Genomic DNA, 19224 nt, shown 5'->3' with positions numbered 1-19224 from the left:
AGCAGATCTGTACTATAAAGGATGCCAAAGGAAATTCTTTAGGCTAAAGTGAAATAATTCCATATGGAAGCTCAGATGCTGTGAAATAAAGAACACTTGAAGACATATATATTTTTATGATTGTTTCCTTCCAGTGTCATTAAAGTATGCATGTCTATTTTAAAACATTAAAAAAACCATTTCTTGATATTTTCTAGATTATAGAGAAAAAATACAAAGGCATATTAATGCATATGTATAGTTACAGAATTATTGCATTTTTTGTGAAGCACTATACTGTTCCAAGTATTTATGGAATACTAATTGTTCTTGACAACCAGCTTCTAGCTGAACTGACAACCTAAAATATATTTAAAGAATCTAGGGACCTGGCGCCATGGCCTAGTGGCTAAAGTCCTTTCATTGAACGCCCCGGGATCCCATGTGGGCGCTGGTTCTAATCCCGGCAGCTCCACTTCCCATCCAGCTCCCTGCTTGTGGCCTGGAAAAGCAGTTGAGGACGGCCCAATGCATTGGGACCCTGCACCCGCGTGGGAGACCCGGAAGAGGTTCCTGGTTCCCGGCATCGGATCGGCGTGTACCGGCCCGTTGCGGCTCACTTGGGGAGTGAATCATCTTCCTCTCTGTCTCTCCTGCTCTCTGTATATCTGACTTTGTAATAAAAATAAATAAATCTTAAAAAAAAAAAAAGAATCTTAGAAAGAATGCTGAAAGGAAATGGGACAAATATAAATGCTAAGAGATTTGATTTAAACTCAGGTATGTGAATAATTATGTTAAATGATAACAAACATTCCAGTTGGAAGTCTGAATGTCATAATGGAAATAAAGTGCAATTCTATAGTGTCCTCGTCACAGGTACTGTAAATATAAAGATGCAGATACATTGAGAGTAAAAAACTGTAAAGTATTGCTTCATGAAAATAATATGAAAAGGCTGCATTTGTTAAATAGCATACAAAATGGACTAAATTACAATGCAAACACTTGGATAAGTCTCAGCAACATTATTATGAATTAAAGAATCCAGACTTGACGGACACGACGTGGTAGCCTAGTGGCTAAAGTCCTAGCCTTCCGTACACTGGGATCTCATATGGCTGCCGGTTCGTATGCCAGCTGTTCCACTTGCCTTCCAGCTCTCCGACTGTGGCCGGGGAAAGCAGTACAGGATGGCCTGCACCCGTGTGGGAGACCCAGCTGGAGGAAGCTCCTGGCTGCTGGCTTCGGATTGGCGTAGCTGTGGCTGTTGTAACCACATGGGGAGTGAACCAGAGGATGGAAGATCTTTCATTCTGTATCTCCTGTTCTGTTTATTTGCCTTTCCAATATAAATAAATAAATCTTGGCCCGGCACAGTAGCCTAGTGGCAAAAGGCCTCACCTTGCATGTACCAGGATCCCATATGGGTGCTGATTCTTGTCCCGCCTGCTCTCAGGTAAGGGAAACATTACAAGGAAGATGGTTAATATTTTTGTTATTAATAGGAAATGTTCAAACTCTTTGTGCTTCGTTTTTTTGGCCATCATTGCAGCTAAACTTTTAAGCCTTTGACATTATGAATTAACAGAATGTTAAAGGTTGAGGAATTCAGTCCGAGAACAGCTCACATGTTTCACACTGGTCTGCCTTTCATGCCTGTGAACAGGACATCTGGCAGTGCTGAGGAACTGGCATCTGCAGGATGTCGGCTTGTTTGAGGCAGCTGAATGGCCAGCACATTGATCTGTCTGGTTTCTTCGCCTTCAGTATGAACATTTGCATAGCAAAGGGAAGAGCTTTGAAAGCGCAGTGGTGGCAGAAGAGCCAGAGTCTAAGGATTGGCCAAGAATGCTCATAGATGCTGTGGAAGTGATAAAGGCATGAAACAATGAGCTTACCTTCATGCAATTTTTAATTTAGCCCAGGCAACATAAATTCGCAGATGCAACTGACAGTACCACAGAGTGTAAACCACAAGTTGATATCACAGATAAATATTTCCCAGGGTTATAATAAAGGAAGAAAATGGATAGGACTGATATAGGCTGAAGAATGCTTTGCTTACTAGGAAAGGATTTGGTAGTGTGAGAGAGCACGCACGAAGGGTGGGGTGGGGGCATGTCAGCTGTCCTGGGCTCCTGCAGCTGTGAAGGAAGGATTATTTAGGGCAACTATGAGCCTTGTGGATAAACAACTTTGTGACAGTTCTCAAAGGTCTACAGAATCTTATAGGGGATGTGAACTGTTCAGTTAGCTCTCCTCTAGCAAGTACCTCCCTTTTGATCTCCAAGTATCTTACAGTTTTCTTCAAAAATAGCCAAAGCAGATTTATTCTTTACCTACTGTAATGTTGTAAATATGAGTGAAGTTAAAAGTAGTAGGGTTCTCCATCGTAAAAACGCTCAATAGTGTATTAAAATAGTACATATAGTAAACATTTGCCTGTTATTGATCTTGATCAATTTCAGTTGAAAATTGAGAGAACTTTTCTTAAAACACGCGAATGCTGTCACTCATCTCAAGTGCTTTCTAACCTCTGTTTTGATGTGTAAAAGCAGTGTAAGTGCTGTGTCATGTGTAAGTATGTGATTGCAAATGGCATAAGATTGTTAGCAAGATCCTAATCCTAACTTAGGCTGCTTGAACATACCAAATTTCTTAAGCTTTTTGAAACATCATTTGGATTTTTAGCCAGTGCTTGTTAGTGTAGTGAACATGTCTTTCATTGAGTTGCTCTAATTATCACACAAAGGTAAGAATAAATAAACTCTGCAAAGAAGTTTTTGCACCTGTAGAGTTACACTTACATGTTGTACCAAGGGTGATGCAATTCAGAGTTGGAAGGTAGAGTGGTGATTGCAGGGCCATGGAGGGTAGGCGTGAATAATTGTTGCTCAGAGGGTCTCAATTGCAGGATGAAGAGTTCTGGATTTTGCTGGTAGAACAAAGTGAATGTGGTATACATTACCGAAGAATGCTTAAAAAATTAAGATGGTAAATTTCATGTGTACTGTATTACAATTTGCTTCAAAAAAAGGAAATTATTAATATTTTCAAAACCTTCAAAATCTTGGGAATTAATCTATCCAAGCATTTTTAAGATGTGTGTATTAAACTGTAAAAAAATATTAAGAGAAATTAATGAAGACCCAAATAAATCAAGGGGGATGTACTTTGTTCATGGAGAACTAAAAAATTTTAAATGTCAAGTCCTTCCAGATGATCCTACATAATTAATGCAACTCTTAACAAATTACCAGCAATTTGACTTTTCGCTTCTGTTGTTTTCTGCGGAACTGATGCTTACTTCAGAATTCACATGGGATTGCTGAGGGCCGACGACAGCCCAGGCCTGCTGGGGCTGGACGAGTGGTGTTGCAGATAACAGGACCCTTTGCAAAAGACATTGCTGCTTCTCAGCAGCATGATGTGTGAGCTGACTGAAGCAGAATTTCTCTGGTTCCACCCCAAACCCTACTGAATCTGAACTTGTGGGACTGGGGCCAGTGATTTGATGTTTAACAAAGTTTCTAGGTTATTTTTTATGTATTTTCAAGCTTGAGAAGCAGTGAATTAGAATGTCTTGACAGAGAAAATAGAAACTAACCAGTGGAAGAGCTAGTCCAGGAACAGATCCATATGTGCATGGTCCATCTGATTTATGATAAAGGTGGCAGGCATTGCAGCACAGTGGGGAAAGGTAGACTTTTCAACACATGGCATTAGATAAGTTATATATGCTCATGGAAGACATATGTCTTAACCGGTGTGTTGTAATATATTTATAATCAGTTCCAGATAAAACTAATATCCTAATATGAATACATTTTACATGTACATAAGCTGCAGATCCACCTGGATTATAGATGTAAGTTTTATTTCATACACTTAATTATTCAAGTGTTGTTTCTTGGGAGACTATGTTCCTAGTTCTATCTAGGGAATACCAGGACACTCAAGCATCAGCTACTATGAATTTGCATTTCTGTGTCAGATAAGCCACCTTTGTATATCTCTGCCTCTACGTGAGAGAAGAGGTTCCTTTCTTTGTTTCTTTCTTGAAATCCTATAATGGGCCAGGCACAGGGAAGGTACTGGTAAGCCAGATGTGTCAAGGGTACTTAAAAATTCTTGGAAAATGGAATTAAAATATAAGTTTATTCTGGTATGAAAACTTTTATACTCCATGTGTGTTTTTGCTTAATACACATTTTCCATTAACTTTTGAAGATTCAGTTGTTTGAAAGGCCGACTTAGAGCGAGTGAGGAAGGAGGAGGGATGGAGAGATCTTCCAGCAGGTGGCCACACCTCTTTAGTGAGGTGAGAAGAAGGTAGTGTTATGCTCTGCTGTGCACAGTAGAATTAGGGGTTGGTTCAATTTAGGGATTAATAATTCGTATGTTTATAGGGACCTTTGCGTGAAATGAGTCAGACATGGAGATATAGGGATTATGCTATTGTTTATGCTTCCTTGAAGGACTTCTTGCTAACCTTTAATGATAATTTTGAGTTAAAATTAGTTTGATCAAAGGTAAATACTTGTGTTACCTTCACCTAATAGTTCTCAGATTTGGCCTATACTTGAGAATTGCTTAGGGAGCAGTGGGAGGGATATCTTTAAAAACATTGATTCCCAGATCCTGGTGTTGAGGACATGATGTACATTTTAAAATTCCAGAAGTGAAGGCCAGCATTGTAGTGTAACCATTGCTTACAACACCAGCATCCCATGTAGGTGCAGGTTGGAGACCAAGGTATTTGACTTCGAATCCAGCTCCCTGCTTGTGTACATAGGGAAGCAGTGCAAGGTGGCTCTAGTTAACATGCCTGGGAAGGCAGCAGAAGGTGGCCCAGGTTCATGGACCCTTACACTCACATGGCAGACCCAGCTGCAGCTCCTGGTTTCAGAGTGGCCCATCTGACCGTCATGATCATCTGGGGAGTGAACCAGTGCTTAAAATATCTCTGTGTGTCTCTCTCTCTTTCAGTGTTTCAAATAAACAACATTAGTAAGTGTAAAAAATAAAAAAGAAGCTTTTTAAATGCTTCTAATGAAAACCTATATATTTTTTGAGTTTTTGTTAGAGTTTTGCATGTTGCAAACCTGACTTAGAAACAAGCAGCAGTGATCAAAAATGACATCAGCTTTCAAGCAAACAATTATTTTTTCTTTATTGTCCACATTTGTACTAAAAGTTGATGTGTGAATGATCAGTCAGAGGCGGTACTGAACTTCAAGTCATCAATGAGATCTTACATTTTGCCCATTATACCAAGTCTTCCATGTTGATCATATTTCATTCTGGTTTTTACATAACCCAACCCTTCCATTTCATTTCATACTACATTTGTGGTCATGTTTGTGATTTCCACTATTTTTCTGAAATACAGCCTTCACAGCTTAGGAAGTATTTTCTCTAAAACTGGAGAGCCCCCGGCTCTAACCAAGGCCAGAAAGCATTCTCACTTGGTTTTAAATTTCTTTTTTTAGATTTTTAAAAAAATTTCAAATGTTGTATTTTAGTTGCATTTGAAAATTAAAGAGAGAGAAGGAGCTTGCATGAGTTTGCTCACTCCCCACATGCCTGCAACAGCTAGATCTGTGCCTTGACCAAGCCGAGGGTCAGAATTCCATCCGTGTCCCCCACATGGGTGGCACTTTTGAGGGCCTGACACTTGCTGTCCCCCAAGATGCACTAATATTGGAAACTGGTTTGGAAACAGAGTAGCCAGGACTAGAAACTGGGTAAACACTCTGGTATCCCATGTGTTTCCAAATGGACTTCTATAATGTAAATGGAAAAAAGGAAAAACTTTCAAATTTGCCTTTGGCTGCATCCTGATATTTTTGGAAGAATGACTTTTGTTCTGCTAATCGTGGATCATCGTGCGTTTATGTCTTCTAACTTTGGTCTTTTTTACCCCCTCTCTCCTGTCAGTGTCTACTTTCACAACCAAAGTTCTGGGCTATTCAGACATCAGCCTTGATGCTACGGACAAAACTTGAGAGAGGAAGCACCCGCCGAGTGGAACGCGCAATGAGGCAGACACAGGTAGGAGTTAACATGTTGTTTGTCTTCCAGCTCCCTGTTGCTGTAATAAAATGTATGTGTAGGGCTCCTGTTTTTGGTGATTCGCAGTCCAAGGTCATGCAGGCTGGTTGGTAAGGCATCTGGTGGTGGTGTTCTTGCTGGCAGGCTCCCGAGGTGGCGCAGAGCATCGCTTGGCAGGACGCTGCACAGGTGTGTTCTTACACAGTCCCTGGGCTTTGATGACAGGAGTTCCACCCAGCAATCAAATCCAGTCCAGTGGATTTCCAAAGGTCCTCTCCTAAACACATTAAATGCATCGACTTTTCATCCTGTTGGCGTACAGGTTTGAGGACGGGCCGTTTACTACCTGGGTCTTTTGGGCACTGTTCAGGCTGGGAGCCATGCCATAGCACTTGCCTTCCAGCCTCAGTGATTTATGCCCTTTAGACCTTCTTTCTTTCTTTCTTTCTTTCTTTCTTTCTTTCTTTCTTTCTTTCTTTCTTTCTTTCTTTCTTTCTTTCTTTCTTTCTTTCTTTCTTTCTTCCTCTCTCTCTCTTTCTTCCTTTCTTTCTTCTTTTTTTTTAAATTGACATTTATATGTTTTTCTTGTAAAGGCAAATTTATAGAGAGAAAGATCTTGTTCACTCCCCAGGTGGCATTTGTGGGGATCTGGAGCCGATCCGAAGCATGGAGCTGGAAGCTTCTTTTGGGTCTCCTGCACGGGTGCAGGTCCCAAGGCTTTGGGCCATCCTCAACTGCTTTCCCAAGCCGTAAGCAGGGATCTGGATGGGAAGTGGAGTATCTGGGACATGAACCAGAGCCCATATGAAATCCCAGTGCCTACAAGGCAAGGATTTAGCCACTAGGCTATCATGTTGGGCCCCTTTTAGAACTTTTTCTGTGAATAAATAGAGATTCATGTTTTAACAAATGGGAACCTGAGGGCCTGGTGGCCGTGGCCTAGTGGCTAAAGTCCTCGCCTTTAAAGCACCGGGATCCCATATGGGCGCCGGTTCTAATCCCGGCAGCTCCACTTCCCATCCAGCTCCTTGCTTGTGGCCTGGGAAAGCAGTTGAGGACGGCCCAGAGCACTGGGACACTGCACCCGCGTGGGAGATCTGGAAGAGGTTCCAGGTTCCAGGTTCCCGGCTTCGGATCGGCGCAGCACCGGCCCGTTGCGACTCACTTGGGGAGTGAATCATCGAATGGAAGATCTTTCTCTCTCTGTCTCTCCTCCTCTTTATACATCTGACTTTGTAATAAAAATAAAATAAATCTTTAAAACAAAAAGTAAATGGGAACCTGAGACTGGTGCTGTGGTGCAGTTGGCTCGTCTTGCCCCCTCTGGTGCTATCATCCTGTACTGTCACTGGTTCCTGTTCTAAGCCCTCGATTTCAGATCCAGCTCTCTGCTATGGCCTGGGAAAGTAGCGGAAGATGGCTCAAGCCCTTCGGCCCTGTGCTCACATAGGAGACCCCAATGAAGCTCCAGGTTTCTGGCTATACATCAGCTCAGCCGTGGCCATTGTAGCCGTTTGAGAAGTTGATAGAGGATCTTCTTTCTCTCTGTATTTCTCCTTCACTATATAACTCCATCTTTTAAATAAAAATAAAAAATCTTAAAATAAATGGGATCCTACAGTTTGTATTGTTTTATTCTTTTATATCTTGATATCTTGATATAAAAGAATAAGTCTATAAGTTATACACCAGTACCTGTGGATCTAGCTCATTTATTGTAACAGCTTTCTGTCACTGTTGAAAGAGGTGTTATCATCTTAACCAATCCCCCTAAATTTGAAATTGCTATTTGATTTTTATTTTAATCCACACATTATGTGGATTAGATGTATTAAGTTATTATGATTAACAATTATAATAAATAGAAAAACATATAAGTAATACATTCTAGTCTACCAAGAGTGATTTTCTTTTTAGATTTATTTATTTTTATTTGAAAAGCAGATTTGCACAGAGGACAGACTGAGAGAGAAAGAGATTTTCCATCCTCTTGTTCATTGCCCAACTGACCTGTTTAAAGCCAGGAGCCAGAAGCCAGGGGTGGAGCAGCCAGGAATAAGCTGGTGCCCATATGGGGTACTGGCGCCACAAGATAATTAGCCTGTTGAGCTACCCTTATTTTATTTACTTATTTGTTTATTTATTTTTTAATTTTAAAAAGCTGGTTTACAGAGAGAGATGGAGAGACACAGAGAGAAATCTTCATGCCTTGGTTCACTTCCCAAATGGCTGCAGCAGCTGAAGCTAAGCTGATGTAAAACTAGGACCAGGAAATTCAGATCTCCCATGCAGGTGTCGGGCCATCTTCCACTACTTTCCAAGGCACCTGTAGGGCACTGCGTCAGATGCAGAGCAGCTGGATTTTGCAGCGCTCCCCCTATGGAATGCCAGTTTGCAGGTGGGGGCTTAAGCTAACTACATAATGACAGAGGCCCCAAATCACAGGGATTTCTTTCCCAATTCCCAGTTCTTTTTTTTTTTAAGATTCATTTATTTATTTATTTTAAAGATTTATTTGTCTTTATTTGAAAATCAGATGTACAGAGAGGAGAGACTTATAGAGAGGAAGATTTTCCTTCCGATGATTAATTCCCCAAGTGACCGCAACGGCCGGTGCTGAGCTGATCCGAAGCCAGGAGACAGGAACCTCCTCCAGGCCTCCTATGCGGATGCAGGGTCCCAAAGCTTTGAGCCCTCAACTGCTTTCCCAGGCCAGAAGCAGGGAGCTGGATGAGAAGTGGAGCTGCCGGGATTAGAACCGGCACCCATATGGGATCCCGGCACATTCAAGGTGAACAGTTTAGCCGATAGGCCATGGCACCAGGCCCTCAGATTTATTTTATTTTTATTGCAAAGTTAGATATACAGCGAGGAAGTCTTCCATCCATTGATTCACTCTCCAAGTGACCACAATGGCTGGAGCTGAGCTGACCTAAAGCCAGGAGCCAGGAGCTTCTTCTGGGTCTCCCACATGGTGCAGAATCCCAAGGCTTTGGGCCGTCCTCGACTGCTTTCACAGGCCACAAGCAGGGAGCTGGATGGGAAGTGAGGCTGCTGGAATTAGAATCGGTGCTCATATGGGATCCCAACACGTGCGACTTGAGGACTTTCACTGCTAGGCTATGATGCCAGGCTCCCAGTTTATTTTATTTTTTTTTTAAGAAGTGACACCTTATGGTGACCATCTGCATTTTTTTTTAAAGATTTATTCATTTTATTACAGTCAGAAATACACAGAGGAGGAGAGACAGAGAGGAAGATCTTCCGTCCAATGATTCACTCCCCAAGTGTGCTGCAACAGGCCGGTGTGTGCCGATCCGAAGCCGAGAACCTGGAACCTCCTCCGGGTCTCCCACGCGGGTGCAGGGTCCCAAGGCTTTGGGTCGTCCTCAACTGCTTTCCCAGGCCACAAGCAAGGAGCTGGATGGGAAGTGGAGCTGCCGGGATTAGAACCAGCGCCCATATGGGATCCTGGGGCGTTCAAGGCGAGGACTTTAGCCGCTAGGCCATGGCCGCCGGGCCCCCCCAGTCCATTTGTAACAGTTTACTTTTGTTGTTTGAAGGGTTCATTTATTTTTTTTTAATTTGTATTTTGAAAAGTCTTAATCTTTAAGTTGCTTGGTTCATTAAACTTTAGATAGACTTTGTTACCTCCACACTGTGATCAGTGAAGAAGTTGGAGTATCTCCTGTCCCCGCCTCTGTTTCTGTCATTTTTCAGGTGGCAGGGAAAGTTATGTAATCTTTGTACTTGTGTTGCAGCCACATTTTGAGTTCACCCAATTTTGCGGTGTTAGGATTCTGATAATTGGAGTGTATTAATTACATGTGTAAGTGGTGTCAGTGGACTGGCCGAGAAGGAGCTTCGCTAGTTTGTGACTAATCTTCACTACAGGAAGGAAACTTTCACAGGAATCACAGTTCAAGGGATGCTTAGTGGTGTTTTTGTTCGCCACTCATTCTAGGGTTGTTACTGTTTCCTTAATCTGAACCATCATGTTTGTTTTGTTTTAATTTTTGGTGTTCTAGGTTATCTTTTTTTTTAAGTCTTATTTTCCTTGGACAGTAACATTTATGGAGAGAAAGGGACAGAGGCAAAGATCTTCTGTTTTCTGGCCCTCTCCCCAAGTGACTACATCGTCTGGAGCTGAGCCAATCTGAAGCTAGGAGCCAGGAGCCTCTTTCAGGGTTCCCAAGTGCGTACAGGGTCCCAACGCCTTGGGCCATCCTCTACAGCTTTCCCAGGTCACAGGTAGGGAGCTGGATGGAAAGTGGAGCAGCCGGGACATGAACCGATGCCCACGTGGGATCCTGTGCATGCAAGGTGAGGATGCAGCTGCTGAACCATGGCACCGGCAACCTAGAAGCAGCTCAGCACGTTCCTCGGTGCAGGTCTCGGCTCCTCGCGACCCCGGGCCTTCTCATGAAGAAGGCCGGTGGGAGAGGATGCCTTCTGTTGCCTGTCTGAGCCAGAATTCCACTTCACATTCTCCCAGGAATGAAGGGTGCCTTATTCTACCTGCACTTCCAGCCCCAGGCAAATGCTGATCTCAGGGTTAGCAGATCCAAGCTTCTGACCTGTCAGAGATGCATCGTGAGTGCTGTGGGAGCGGGTGTTTGGAAGTCACCTTTATTCCTCAGCTCACAATTTAGTTACGATTTGTAGAGTCTGTATTGTTTCTCAGAAGTCTGTTTCCACTGTGCTTTCTGTCGTTTTCACTGACCAGCCTCTCTTCATGCTGCTTGGCCCCTTCATTGCCCAGCCTACTGTTTCTGGACATTCACACTGGATAGCTGAGTATACCCTTTTGGACAAGCTCGAATGTGAGCTTCTTGAGAGGTCGTTGTCTTCACTTTCTTTATTTTTATGTTCCCAGAATGGTCACTTAGTGGACGTTTACTAAATTCTGATTTGGAAAAAAAATGAAATTTGAATTACCATCTGATTAGCAGAACTAATTGAGGATCCACGAAGTTAAAGATTATTTCAATGTGGCATTTAGTTATCTGAGAGCTGTGGAGACCAGTGTTTCTGGGGTCAGTCCAGTACATTTTCAGTGCAGTAAGAAGCCCTGGTGCCGGAGCTGCCAGGAAACAGGCAGTGATTGCGATCGCTGAGGCTAAGGCAGAATTTTCAGAGACACTTCCCTGGGGCTGGCTGCATTTTTTATTTAGGAGATGGAAAAGAGAAAAAGGCATGCCCATCTTTTCCTATGGGGTTTTCTAAAAATAATATTGAATTAATGTGTAAATCACTGCTCTTTGTGATCATCAAAAGGGATCAGAGATGGGAGTCCATGAATGGGCTCCTTAACTGGAAATAGATGCACACTGTATACTTCAGCACACCGGAAGACAAAACTTTCTGTCTGTATGAAGAACTGGTGTTTTGTTCATATTAAAGGCTCCTTTCTGTGTTCATGTCTCAAAATATTCTTGTTTTCTTTGTGTATTTTCTCATATCTTCTTCACAATATGCAATCCTCCACCTCCCCGGCCCCCACTGCCCCTGGCCCCGGCCCTGCCCCTCTGCCCGCTGCCCCTGGCCCCTGGCCCTGGCCCTGCCCCTGCCCCTCTGCCCGCCGCCCCTGGCCCCTGGCCCCGGCCCTGCCCCTCTGCCCGCCGCCCCTGGCCCCTGGCCCCGGCCCTGCCCCTCTGCCCGCCGCCCCTGGCCCCGGCCCTGCCCCTCTGCCTGCCGCCCCTGGCCCCGGCCCTGCCCCTCTGCCCGCAGCCCCTGGCCCCGGCCCTGCCCCTCTCTGCACGTGTAATACTTGGCAGGCTTGCATGTAGCCTGGAGGTGGAACTGTTTCTGTGAATGGAGAATCTACGGTTCTCGGGCTAATGAAAGACTGAAGTGAACTTGGAGCACTTGATCCAGTAACTGAAGCTCATTTGGTTGTATTTGGCTTGCCAATATTTTGATAGGGTTTTAGAATTTGAAAAATTTCATTTGATGTTCATGCTTATTTTGAATGTACTTATCCTAAAAACAAGGTGCTTTATGAGGCAGATTGTAGTTTACAGCTGTTCAAGTCTTGATAATATTGCTTAGAAAAATTATAAAACATATCTCCTAAGAATTTGTTTGATTTAAGGAACAAAAATTCAACTCAGATTGGCCATTTGACAGAAACTTACTTGTTGTTATAGCTGTGAAACCTATGAGTATTCCAGGCTCGGGCTGAAAAAGAAAATCGCGTTGGAGCCTGTGGTGGTGGCACAGTGGGTTAAGGCACTGCCTGTGGTGCTGCCATTCTTTATGAATGCCAGTACAAGTCTCAGCTGCTCTGCTTGCAGCTGCTTGGGGAGTGGACCAGCAGATAGCTCTCAGAAAATGTCTGTAACTGTGCCTTCCAAACAAATAAATAGATCTTTCTAAAAGTTCATGAGAAGACTGTGGCTGTTGTGTAGGATATTAAGCCATGACCTGTATTGCCAGAGTCCTATGTGGGAGTTGGTTCAAACCCTGGCTGCTTCACTTTGGATGATGCTCCCTGCTAATGAGCCTGGGCAAGCAGTACAGGATGGCCCGATTGTTTGGGTCCCTGTACCCACATGAGAGACTCAGAGAGGCTCTCGGCTCCTGGCTTCGTCCTGGCCCAGCCTTGGCCATTGTGGCCATTTAAGAAGTGGATCAGTGACTAGAAGACTGTATCTCCCCCTCTCTCTGTAACTCTGCGTGTCAAATAAGTAAAAGTGAATCTCTGTTTTTCACCTTCGTTCTCAACTCTGCTTTTCTTTGTGTTCTTGGTATCACAGAATTGTTGTCAGTTGAGTACCAGATTGCATCATCTGTGGACTTCACAATCTTAGAGGAAGAGAGTTTATGTTTTTGCTGTGGTGAAAGTTCAGCTCTCTAACCTGTTGTACTTCGCTTATCTGCTGCATGGGGAGGGCAGCTCTGCCGACTTCATTCCTGTGTTGAGGAACTGAATGTGTTAGTACTCATGGAATGCTTGAAATAGTGCTTGGCACACACTGGACCCTCAATGTTGACTATTGTTGTTCTCACTTTATGGGAGGGAAACTTGAGATGTTAAGAAAGGTAAAAATGGGCCTGGCAGCATCATCTAGCAGTCCTCGCCTTGAGGGCCCCGGGATCCCATATGGGCGCCGGTTCTAATCCCGGCAGCTCCACTTCCCATCCAGCTCCCTGCTTGTGGCCTGGGAAAGCAGTCGAGGACGGCCCAAAGCCTTGGGATCCTGCACCCATATGGGGGACCTGGAGAAAGTTCCTGGCTCCTGGCTCCCGATTGGCACAGCACTGGCTGTTGCGGCTCACTTGGGGAGTGAATCATCTGATGGAAGATCTTCCCCTCTGTCTCTCCTCCTCTCTGTATATCTGACTTTGTAATAAAAAATAAATCTTAAAAACAAAAAAGAAAGGTAAAACTGCCCAGTCTTTCCTAACTGATCAGAAGCAGTCATAACTGCATGGGAAGCCTAAATCATACTGGAGTAATTACATGTGTAGTATGCTATTGTACTTTTCAAATATACGGACTATGAAAACATACTGCTTCTTTTCACTCTATACTTCACCTGTATTACTGATGTGTGTGCATATTGGCATGCGTGTGAGTGTTAGAAAGTTATGGAAAACTATGTTAGGATTTTCTCATGTAATTGTAGCTGTCCTTTTGTTTATTGGAGTAGTTACAATAATTTGTACAAAGCTGTGTATCATTACCGCCACTTAATTAATTATGTATTATTGCTTAACTGAACACTCATGTCATGTTAAATAATCCTGCTAAGTAGGCATTATTTGCATTTTTACCTATGAACAAATGAGGAGGAAAAAATTGTAAGCAGTTTACCCAAGGCCTTATACTAAGATCAGATTTGAAGGCAAATCTACTTGATTTTGAAGTCTGTGTTTTTCTCCACCATGCCATACTGTTTTCAGAAAGCTGTGAGAACTGACTTCAGAAGGTAAATGGTATCGGTAGGGCATTGGTATCGCCTGGAGGGAAGGAGTTGAATGGACATAGACAAGAAGGAGCAATTGGAGACTTGGGTGAGAAAGACTGTGCTTGTTGCGGAGCTCAGCCTCTCCAGGGCCTGCAGGTTATGTGGGAAGGGAAGGAAATGGAAGGCACACAATGTCAGGATATGGTCTGTGTGGGAAAGAACCCAGAGGTGGATGAGTGGAACTGACTTGTGATAAGGCCATGAAACAAAGCTTCCACAGGCATGCCAGTAGCTGAGGCTAGATATAAAGTGCATGATTACAGTTAGCAAAAAATCAACAATGACTAATTCATAGATTAAAAAACGAGGCAAGTGAAATACAGAGTAAAATAAACTTTGTTACTGATAGGAAGATGTGAAGAACTCCAGAAAGTGGTGGAAACGTGAGAAACATGTTATGGGAAAGGAACTTATTAGCAGTATGTGGTAAAACACATCCTTTTAAAGCACACATCCAGAGGCACCCAGCTTCAGTCAGTTCAAGAGGGACAAGTTTAAGTTCTTTGGATAGAATCAGATTATAAGGACTAGATTAATGCTTTATTTTTCACGGGCAGAAATCCCATGCACAACTTAGCACCCTTGGCAGAATTTCCAAAAAATCACCTGAATACATGTATCCACTGTCAGGATGCTGGTTAAAATAGAGTTCTTCAGTGTAGTTGGGGAGAAAATGGGTCAGGGTATTGATGGACCATGGGTTGTTGGGGAAAGACTGTAAGCAGACATAGCTTGCTCATCTTAGCAACTGCTGAGGTTTCTCTGTCATCCCCAAGTACGTACAGCACAGAGCCTGACGGTATCTCCCAGGTCTGGAGGCCTGTGCTGTGATGTAACTGGGGGTTAAGCACGCAATGACAGCTGTGACATCCTTGTAGTTGAAGGTGTGTTTCCTGGGGCCAGTTGAACTTGAGCTTTGCATTTCATTGAAGCCTACTCAGGAAAGTAAATAGTGGTTAGTGACTTTTATGTTTTAAGTCCAGGAGCCTTAATTTAAAAAAAAAAAGTATATTTTTGTTTGAAAGGCAGATTGTTTTTACAGAGAGGAGAGACAGAGAGATTTTCCAACCGCTGGTTCACTCCCCAGATGGCCACAGTGGTCAGAGCTGATCTGATCTGAACCTAGAAGCCAGGAGCTTCCTTCGAATCCCCCATGTGGTGCAAGGCACCAAGGGCTTGGGGCGTTATCTGCTGCTTCCCTAAGCCATGAACAGAGACGGGGCAGCTGCAGAATGAATCAGAGCCCATGTGGGATGCTGGTGCTTGCCGACAGAGGATTGATTAGCTGGCTTCGCCACCGTGCCAGCAGTTCTAGGTTATTGCCCCCTCAGAAGTAAGAATTCAGAGCAGTGGCATCTCCATAATGCATGAGGGAATCAGGGTGTATTTACAAGAGCGGTAGCATGAACAATATCAAATGTGAATGTGGGCCACCCCACACAGGGAGATGTCCTGGGTGGGTCAGCGTTACTGGTGAGGAGGGAGAGGGCGAGAGGAGGCTAGGTAAAGGTCTCCTGGCCTGGTGAAGTTTAGAGAGGACCCCTCTTTAGCTATTAGTCTCTTACAGGAAATACAGGGTGGAACTCGTAATCAAATGGGAAATGAATAAAAGCCATCACCACTACGCTGAGCCATCGCGGCAAGTCTCTGAGCTCTTCATGTTCAGCGAAACTGAACGTCCCCGAGAGCACAGAGATCAACAGCTAGGATTATTCACACGAAGAAAAATGATGGGATGGTGAACTTAGAAGAACATTTAATTTTTTTTCATTATGTATTTGTGTTGATTGTAATTTTCTAACACAGATTTACTGTGATGCAGTAAGTTTTTTACATGTAGCCGTACACCCACTTCTGTTTTACAAAAATACCCATTACCACAATAGGTGTGTTTTTTTCATATAAACTTCATAAACCACTTTTCTCCCAAATGTAAATGAGTTATGGTCAGTAGGTTAAGAAGCAGACATTTCGCTAATGGATCTCTTTTATAAGTAGTGCAGTAGATACACTTTCTTGACAGTGATTTCTCAAAGCATGTAACAATCACATATGTGTTCCCTGATATTTTTATACATGTTCCAATAAAATAAGTTTAAGAAATAGTAATAAAGATATAGAGGGTGGTGCCTTAATAAGCAAACAGGGTTGAGTTTGGGTAGAGTCCACTGCTCATGCGGCTTTCTGCTATTTTCATCATTAACACGTGGCCTTAAACTTCACTGTGACTGCTGTGGCATCTCCTCCTTCCTGTATGAGGCACGGGTGGCTCCTGGGAAGGTGGGCACGTCACATGGCAGGTGAGGGGATGGAGTTAGGAGGCAGGATTGGCAGAATTTTCAACCCACATGTCCGTGTCGGCCTGTCTGCTTTGTCCTCCTGTGCCAGGTAGATTCAGCTCCTTTAGGTGTCTCAGAGAGGATGACGCTAGAAATTCAAAATGCTCAGTTAGCTTTTAATCAAATATTTGTGAATCTTTGTACTTCATAATATTTGCAGATTATAGACAGGTCAAGTTGCTCTCATTTCCTAATCGCTTAATAGCTGATACTACAAAGGAACTTTTAAGTAATTTCTTTTTTTTTTTTTAAAGATTTATTATTATTATTGGAAAGCCGGATATACAGAGAGGAGGAGAGACAGAGAGGAAGATCTTCCGTCCAATGATTCACTCCCCAAGTGAGCCGCAACAGGCCGGTGTGTGCCGATCCGAAGCTGGGAACCAGGAACCTCTTCCAGGTCTCCCACGCGGGTGCAGTGTCCCAATGCATTGGGCCGTCCTCAACTGCTTTCCCAGGCCACAAGCAGGGAGCTGGATGGGAAGTGGAGCAGCCGGGATTAGAACCAGCACCCAAATGGGATCCTGGGGCGTTCAAGGCGAGGACTTTAGCCGCTAGGCCATGCTGCTGGGCCCCTTAAGTAATTTCTTAAACTTTAAGCAAGCTCCCCAGAGAAATTTTGGCAGAAAGTTGTAGGTCAGTCAGATGTAGGGAAGGCATAAGAGCTTGCGTTTCTAATCTATTTTTTTTAAAGATTTGTTTATTTTTATTGGAAAGGCAGATGCACAGAGAGAAGGAGATACAGAGAGAAATACTTTCCATCTGCTTATGCACTCTCCAAGTGGCCGCAATGGCCAGAACTGAGCCAATCCGAAGCCAGGAGCCAGGAGCCTCCTCCCGGTCTTCCAAATGGGTGCAGGGTCCAAAGGTTTTATGTCATCCTCTATAGTTATCCCAGGCCACAAGTAGGGAGCTGGATGGGCGGTGGAGCAACTGGGATATGAATCTGGATTCATATGAGATCCCAGTGCATAAAAGGTGAGGATTTAGCAACTAAGCTACCTCACTGGGCCCTTGTTTGTTTTGCTTTTGGAAACTTTTATTTGTAAGTCCTTTTTTAAAATTTATTTGAACGGTGTAGTTACAGAGAAAGAAAGGGAGAGACAGAAGCCTTTTATCTGCTGGTTCACTGTCCAGATGGCTGCAGTGGTTACGACTGGACCAGGCTGAAGCCAGGAACTAGGAGTGTCTTCCACTTTTCCCACATGGATGCTAGTGCTGAAGCGCTTGCACCATTCGCAACTGCTTTCCCATGGACATTAGCCAGGAGCTGGATTGGAAGAGGAGCTGGCGACACAAACCGCTGCCTGCATAGGATGCCCATGTCACAGGCAGTGGCTGAACTTGCTGTGTTACAATGCCAGCTCCTACAAATACCTTTATTTTTTCAAGATTTATTTTATTTTTGTTGGAAAGTCAGATGTATAGAGAGGAGGAGATACAGAGAGGAAGATCTTCCATTTAATGATTCACTTCCCAAGTGACCACAATGACCGGAGCTGAGCTGACCTAAAAGCCAGGAGCCCGAAGCCTCTTCTGGGTGCCATGCGGGTGCAGGGTCCCAAGGCTTTGGGCCATCCTGTACTGCTTTCCCAGGCCACAAGCAGGGAGCTGGATAGGAAGCGGGGTTTCTGGGATTAGAACTAGTGTCCATATGGGATCCTGGCATGTGCAAGGTGAGGACTTTAGCTGCTAGGCTATCACACTGGGCCCACAAATACCTTTGATATGATAAGGATTATGCTGGCTTATCTTTATGCTTGAGAACATTCTTTTTAAATATTCTGTGTGACAATATGGGAAACAGAAAACACAAGAACTTCTTAAATTCAGTGTTCTTTTTCTAAGACAAAGCAGAACCTCATACTTTTCCCATGGGACTTGCTTCCTTTAAAAGAGTGTCTGACACACCATGGGTGTCTAGACTTGGGGATTTGACAAGTCTCAAAATAAGTGAAGTAAGCTTATCTTTTCAAGGCAAATAACTCAAACTGTTTCTTGCTAATGATTAAGTTTGAGCCTTCAAGAGAAAAAAGTTCTTGAAAACTTCAGTTGTAATTTTGAACTTCATAGCTTCCTGATAATTTAAGTGTTAAGATGAGCCTCCTCTGCTGAGATCCGTGATGATGTTCCAGCATGTAATTTTAGAATGTTCAATGTAATTTTTAAGTCAATGAAATAAGACCACCTTTTTTTTCAAAGTATCTAATGAATGATTCTACCAAATCAGGCCTGGATAGAAGGTCCATTCAAAAAATGAGATAGAGAGCCTGGAGCAGTTGCCTAGTAGCAAAGGTCCTCACGTTGCTCATGCCAGGATCCCATATGGGCGCTGGTTTGTGTCCTGGCAGCCCCGCTTCCTATCCAGCTCTCTGCTTATGGCCTGGGAAGGCAGTTGAGGACGGCCCAAAGCCTTGGGACCCTGCACCCGCATGGGAGGCCTGGAAGAGGCTATGGGCTCCTGGCTTTGGATAGGCTCAGCTCTAGCTGTTTTGGCTCACTTGGGGAGTGAATCATTAGACAGAAGATCTTCCTCTCTGTGTTTCCTCCTCTCTGTATATCTGAGTTTCCAGTAAAAAAAAAATGAATAATTTTTAAAGTGTATCCTTTAAAAAAAATATGTGATAGGGCAGTGAATTTTTGTTTTGGTTTTAGAATATTGGATTTTAATCTAACGGACAAAAGTTCACCCATAGAATTTCAAATTCCCCATTTTCCGGTAAGCCTTAAGAAGCCATCACAGTTGAATTTTGGTTTAGTATCAAATAATACTGTGCAGTGTTAGCCAACCAACTCACTCACACACTTTTCCCTTTTCTGACTATATATCCGAGGTGGCTAGGTTTTCTTCATAAGCCTCAGCCAAAACACTGTTT

The 19224-nt window shown here is 43.5% G+C and overlaps 1 protein-coding gene across 1 annotated transcript in view; it reads left to right on the top strand.

Annotated features, from left to right (window-relative positions):
* TTC27 (tetratricopeptide repeat domain 27) overlaps window positions 1-19224 on the top strand; it is a 148294-nt gene that overhangs the window by 41212 nt on the left and 87858 nt on the right. The window contains exon 10 of the mRNA XM_004582722.2: window positions 5923-6036. Coding sequence (XP_004582779.2) covers window positions 5923-6036 — 114 coding nt within the window. The remainder of the gene's footprint in view (window positions 1-5922; window positions 6037-19224) is intronic.

Source organism: Ochotona princeps, chromosome 8 (genome assembly GCF_030435755.1).
Source record: "Ochotona princeps isolate mOchPri1 chromosome 8, mOchPri1.hap1, whole genome shotgun sequence".
Taxonomy (NCBI): domain Eukaryota; kingdom Metazoa; phylum Chordata; class Mammalia; order Lagomorpha; family Ochotonidae; genus Ochotona; species Ochotona princeps.
Note: the sequence above shows the minus strand (reverse complement) of the source record. Positions and strands in the feature narration are given on the sequence as shown.